Source organism: Taeniopygia guttata, chromosome 10 (genome assembly GCF_048771995.1).
Source record: "Taeniopygia guttata chromosome 10, bTaeGut7.mat, whole genome shotgun sequence".
Lineage (NCBI taxonomy): Eukaryota > Metazoa > Chordata > Aves > Passeriformes > Estrildidae > Taeniopygia > Taeniopygia guttata.
The window spans coordinates 20,767,194-20,773,772 of NC_133035.1; the positions used below are offsets into that span (position 1 = coordinate 20,767,194).

The window sequence follows — 6,579 nt, forward strand, 5'->3', positions numbered from 1 at the left end:
TAATCCTGCCTTATATTGTAGTTGCTGCTGTTTAGCTCAATAGGTCTGACAGCTGGTTAACAGACCTGCAGTTCCACAGATCCATCACAGAAACCTCTTCATATACTGCCACCACATTCATCACCCTTTGCTCCTCAGGAACAAAGCTAGGGCACATTCATCACCCCTTGCTCCTCAGGGACTATGCTAGGGAAGTCATTAGGATATATTTTGCTAATATTAATCCAGATGTTTTAAGTCTGACTTAGAAGAATTCTTAGGCAAATGTTATGGTAACTTATTAGCGCTCTAGGCTATTTATACTATAGGCCCTGTTGCAGCTACTTCAAATTGAGACAGATATGCCAAGTTTTTCAAATTATATGTTTAATACATACTTTTTTAATCCCATAAGTGTACACACATGCACACACCATCTTGCAAGGAGGGAGAATTTCCATCCCCATGTTAAAAACTCACAGAGAAGGTGAGACCTCTCAGTCAGTGGCACATTTGAGAAGAGTCCAGGTACTTTCTTTCACAGCTGTCCATTAGGAGAACAGCTTCCTCAACGGGAAAAATTCAGAAGCTTTGACAAGAGTGTAAAACATACAGCGAACTATAAGATAGTCCTATATAAACTAGGTTTTGCAAGTGTCATCTGTGCTTATTATAGTAACTTATGTTACAAAGAAGTATTATAAACAGAGTTCAAGCTTTCCACAAGCTAAGCAAGCCCAATTTCTAATGGTTGGTGCCATTTTTATAATGCTCTTATTCATTGTTCTCAGGAAAGGGAGCTTCAAAATTACAAATACAAAAGGTCATTTGGCTACTTTTACACACTACTTGCAACACCTTTTGTGCATATGAAAACATATTCTAAAACCTTGGAGGAAAAGATCAATAATAAATAGCTTACAAAGTAAACTATGCCATCTGAGTAAGATACAGAAGGTAGATAGATAGATTCCAACTTCTAACTAGTCTAATAGGCTTTAAAGCAGCACATATTTTTATTCAACTCTATTCTCAGTAGTAAGATCTGTAATTTTAAGGTAAATCCATTGCATCCAACATACCATTAAGGTTGTTTTTCTTTCTCATTCAACTCTGCAGAATCCTGGGCAAACAAGTCGGCAATTGAATCACAATCAGTTTTATTCTTTGTTGTTGGTTTGGTTTTTCTTTCCAGACCCAAAACAAAAGTTAAAAGTTAATGCATATAAACCAAAAAGCTGACCTTTGACTTCAGAAGAAAATTGAGCCAGATGTCGATTTACAAAAAGCCGCAGTTGATGATTCAGATCACAGTATAGAGTATTAATGTTCCAGGAACGAATTCCTGTAAAAAAAAAAAAAAAAAATAGAAAAAGTAAGTTGTCCTTGTCATTACATCTACTCCAGAAACAGAAGAAGAGAAAGAAAGGTGAGTAGGACACCCAAAGACCAGGGATACTCCACTAGATGAGCATACTTAGGATGGTGAAGACCTTCAGAAGCAGAGGACCATAAGATACTTACCTTGTATAAGACATTTCTTCCTGAAGAAATGAAGTGTTCCATGAAGGACATGCTGTAAGCAAGTCTCCATTCAACTTGGACTTCATGCAAGGGAAATCAACAAGAGATGAGGCCAAATGAATTACACTACCCCTTAACAAACAAGTACATTATGTTAGTTTTACATCTGCACTCTCCAGCACTCGTCACCGGTAGAGATGGGCTACTGTGTGGTTATGCTACTGGAAAGCTCAGAGACATCAGTTTCTTTGCCCTTATAGCCTGTGCATCCTCCAAGCCACAAAAACCCTCCACCCCTCCAACTCACTCTGCCTAATCACTCCTTCAAAGACACTGATCCTACTGAGACCATTTGAGTCTGTTCTTTAATCTTTATAATCTTTGCCAGCTAGTTACCTTCATATCACAGCAGGAAGGTGCTTCTGCTCCCAGAGCAAGTGGCACCAAGCCATACAGGGGAAGTCACCTTCAGACCTCAGTGTGAACAGGTGTACATTCTGGAGGACACCAAACACTACAGACCACCAATTTTCACATCCCAGTAGGGAGCAGCCTTTCCTAGATCATGTGATTCTACACTGTGCCACAATGAACAAAAGCAGGATATCACTATAAATCCTTACTCCAGCATCTGGTGCTGATGCCTGCTGATGTTCAGATGTTGAAGGCCAATGTCACAGACTTCTAAGGTTAACTGAAACAAGAATTTCAGCTCCAGTATTTATTGATGGAGTCCTCCCTGAGAGTTCTTTCACCATCTCTCTTGCATAAAATACATAAAAGTTGCATAAAGTACACAAAAGTTTTATTGCCTCTATTATCTACTTTCTTTCAAGGTAATGATGTTAATTTTCCATGGAGATATCATTCCCATTTACTGCAGTTCTAGCTCTCCATGTTGTGCAGAGCTTTTGCTGGCCACTGGTGGGAGAGGATCCTCAAGGGCTCCAGCTTTCTACACATACCAAGACACAGTAATCATTGAATCACACAGGTCAATAGTCTCAAGGCCTATAGAAACTACAGCAGCTAAAATAACCTTTGTGCTTAGTTTCTTTTTCTGGTGACAGCTGACACAGTGGAGTAGCAAAGCTTATTTATGCTTATTTATTAACAGTATTCACTTCAGACTGCACAAAAACTCCTCACTAAATCATCTGAGCTTCGGGGGGAAAAAAAAGAAAAGAAAAAAAACACAGAAAACCAAACAACTTACCAGCACAGCACCTTTCAATTTGTACACAGGATACAAACAAACAAAACACATAGAACAAGAAGATGGACAAAGTGTTTTCCTATCCTACACTCCAAGAGAGCATAATTGTTTAACAAAATGTCCAGTGTAAGAGAATCTCAATGCAGTAGTTATGAGCATTCTGACCTGGACAGGAACAAGGTGGCACTCTGCAGGGCAAATCTTGCTGACTAGCTGCTGTGTCATGGTCATCGTGTCCTACTGCAGCAATAAGTGCTATTTGAGGTACTGCTACATCCTCTAGGTTGCAGAAAGAATAGGTGCTCTTTCAGAGCAAGAAAGGGAAGAGTGGAATTATCTCACTTGCAACAATTTATTCATCATTTTCTTCCCTACAGGTAGTCTGAATTTACTCTTAATCTCTACAAATTTGCCACTATTCCAATTTATCACTTCATAGCGCATAAGCCTTGCTGATTAGAATCCTCTACCATGAGAGTGCAGACTATACCACAATAACAGTAAATATTCAAGCTCTTTGCAAATGCAAAGCCTAAATAGGGGATCATGTGACTCATCAGTTTTCCATCTCATTCTTTATGCCCTTGTGAATGTTTTATTTCCTGCTGAGGTAATTAGCTTAAAAGATTTGGCCTTTCTCTCCAGTACTAGACCTAGTCTTATGGATATTGTTTCAAAATTAGACAAAAGTAACACAGTAACAGAAAAATAAAACTAGCATTTTTCAGACAGCATTTTGGAAAAAGTGTTGTTCAGCTATCCCATAGATTCAAAATATCACAGCCTACAAAGCTCTACACCTGGAAATGAGCCACGATAATGCCCTGTAGCCACTATTGCATTTTCCTGAACCATGGTATAGAAGGAAGTCTGGAAAAACATACTTTTTATAGTAGTCAGGGCAGGGGATTTATCGACTGAAAAAAAAAGTCTTTAGTTGTTTTGTTGGTTTGTTTTTTTTGGGGGGGGGGGTTCTTTTGGGTTTTTGTTTTACTTTTTTTTTTTTTTTTTTTTTTAATGCAGACAGGGTGCCACAGCCAACAGGACACAAAACAAACTCTAGCTTTTTCATCCTTTGTATAGTCACTGCTCTACCTTCACATGAGCCCTCTACAGCAGCTAACATTTAAGTAGGAATCATTATTTCTAAATTTCTTGAACTCCCTGAATCAAGAGTGCAGCTATCTACAACATCATAATATGCAGACTATTGACAGGTCTCAAGATTGCTGTCATTTTAACTATTCTCATTTTTCATATATTTCAATTTGCAAATATTGGTCCATTTTAAGAAGAGGTCATCCTCCCATTTCATAGTGGAGAAAACTAACTTGCTGGAGGTCCTATTCCATGTAAGAGGAAAGACTGAAATCCAGGTTTCCAGCTCTATGTGATTCACTTCTACTGCCAGTAACTTACTAATACTGCTGAAATGGCTACCTCTCATGCAAATGAAAGTGTTTACATTTGGCAGAATTTCAGCAGGTTTCTAGTCACAGAAGGCCAACTGTAGAACTTATTTCTACTGTGGCAGTTACAATTTATGTTGCAAACAGCATGTTTTTCCTCTGCAATGGGAATTCTCAGGTTACTGGTATGTGACCACATACCACAGTGAATCACAGTGAAATCCTTTAGTTCACTGTCTGAACTGTCACCATTTCAAAGATTCAGACAATGGATAAGGATGTAGGTTGGCACACCAGTTCAGTGAAGTGCCAGGTGAAGATGATCATCCTGCTGTGCAGGAAGCAAGAGTGGCCCCTTCAAAGAAGGCCTTTCAGAGGCCAGATGGTCATAATCAGATCTACCACTCCTGAACTAAAACCATCCCTTGAAAAAGGGAATGAAACACTCCTCATTAACAAAGTGGCCTGCTAACAGAGGTAGCTGGAAAAGCTGAAGTGAAGAAGTTGGACAATATTTGACATTTTTACACCCACCCTTTTCTTAAATTGCACCTGTTCTTCGGTAATGCTGATGCTTGGGAAAAAAACAGTCACAGAATTATCTCTGAATAACACAGTTTGGCCAATACTTATGGCTGTTATTTCAACCCAACATGCCTTGGCAGTGGGGAGCTGAGGGGAAGAGTGAAAGTGAGTCAGAAGGTTGTTACTTTATTTCACGAAGGTGTGCTAAACTGCTTATTAGAACAAGGATTCCCTTAAAGTCCTGATGTAGTTGACCAGCTCTCCTTTGTCTTTTGGTCAGAAACTATCAGAAACTGCCACAAAGGAAGAACTATCATCTCAGCACCTCCTTCTGCCTTACTTCTAAACAACACTGCGTCTAATATACAAAGCCTAATTAATTGCCAAGACCTCTGGATGTTACTAAAATATGGATAACAGAGAAGAAAAATGTTATGGCTGATCTATCCTGCATTGTGTCATTCCTGAAGCAGGTCACTGTGTGACTACTCCTCCCTCACTCTGGTCCATGGAGCTATAGACAGGGAGAGGCCAAACTACAGCAGACCCCTGTGCACAGCCGTCCCTGGGACCACAGTGAACAGTCTAGCAAGACACTTCCTCCATCAAGACAGAATTTTGGAGTAAGATGGAAATAAGATGCACCCTACCAAACCACTACTAAAATAAAGACTGAGGGGAAAGAGAACCACGAAATGTCTTTAAGCTTTAAGACGTTCGAAAACTGCTTTAGCTATATGTCACTTATGGATATAAAGCAGTGATCAGGGGAGATGCCGCAGAGCTCAGCCCCGCACTGCGCCGGGGATCCGAGCCCCGCCCGGCCTCGCCCTCCGCCCTGGCCCCTACTGGGCTCCGCGGCTTCAGCCTCGGCCTCCGCCCCGCGGTCCCGACAGCGCCCCGACCCACCCCGCAGCCACCGCCCGCAGGCCTCCGCCGCCGTCCCTCCGGGAGATGTCCGATGAAGCCCTGCGGCGAGACGGCGGTGCCGCAGGGCGGGGAGGGCACCGGCAGCTCCACCTCATCCCAGGCGGCGGCAGGAACAACACGGCAGGCGCGCAGTTCCGCGGCTCTCAGGGGCAGGGATCGCGTCCGCCTCGGCCCGGCCCCTCCGCCGCGGCCCCGCTGCTCACCGCGCTCCAGGGCCCCGCGCAGCGCGCCCCGCTCCGGCTCTGTCCCGATCTCCCCGATCACGGCCAGCAGCGCGTGCCGCCCACCGCCCGGCGGCGGCACCGCCGTGCCCATGGCGACCAGCCCCGCCGCCGTCTCCATGGCAACGCCGCGGCCGCTGCTGCAGCGCGCGGTCACTGGCGCGCGGCTCTTAAAGCGCCCTGACTCCCCCCCTGATTGGCCGAGCCGGCACGTGGTCCTGCGCTGCTGCGGGAGGGGGCGTGGCCTGCCCTTCCGGGGCCCCGCCCCGGCTCGCGCCCCGCCCCGAGCCCCGCCCCCCTGCTGCCCCGCTCCGCCCCGCGCGGCCCCGCCGCAGCCGCGCCCCCCGGCGGCGGGAGCTGGCCGCTGCCTCCGTGCTGACCGGCCGCTGCCTCCGTGCTGACCGGCCGCTGCCTCCGTCCGGACCGGCCGCTGCCTCCGTCCGGACCGGCCGCTGCCTCTGTGCTGACCGGCCGCTGCCTCCGTCCGGACCGGCCGCTGCCTCTGTGCTGACCGGCCGCTGCCTCCACGCGGACCGGCCGCTGCCTCCGCGCGGACTGGCCGCTGTCTCCGTCCGGCCGCTGCCGCTCCCGGGCTGCCCACCCAAGGCAGGTTGTGCCGGCGCGGAGACTGCCGATGAGCTCCGGCCGGCTCTAGGGTGCGAGGTCTTAGTTCCTTCCGTCAAGATCGACAGAGCGGTACAGCGACCATCTCGGATGCTCAAAACCGTGAGCGGGGCTCAGGCCTTTGAAAGAACAAATCAGGGGCAAAGGGGTG

The 6,579-nt window shown here is 46.0% G+C and overlaps 1 protein-coding gene across 6 annotated transcripts in view; it reads right to left on the minus strand.

Moving 5' to 3' along the window:
- The window catches only part of MAP1A (microtubule associated protein 1A), a 52,901-nt gene extending 46,929 nt beyond the window's left edge, over window positions 1-5,972 (minus strand). Inside the window, exons 1-3 of one of the 6 annotated variants that reach the window (XM_072934031.1) lie at window positions 5,787-5,897; window positions 1,504-1,583; window positions 1,223-1,324 (exon numbers count right to left, since the gene is read on the minus strand). In XM_072934031.1, the coding sequence (XP_072790132.1) occupies window positions 1,223-1,324; window positions 1,504-1,573 (172 nt within the window). In that variant the 5' untranslated portion in view covers window positions 1,574-1,583; window positions 5,787-5,897. Of the gene's footprint in view, window positions 1-1,222; window positions 1,325-1,503; window positions 1,584-5,562; window positions 5,704-5,786 lie in introns of those variants that run through there. The other 5 variants (XM_012568790.5, XM_072934035.1, XM_072934034.1 and 2 more) reach the window with 5 other exon arrangements.
- Window positions 5,973-6,579: the final 607 nt, after the last annotated feature.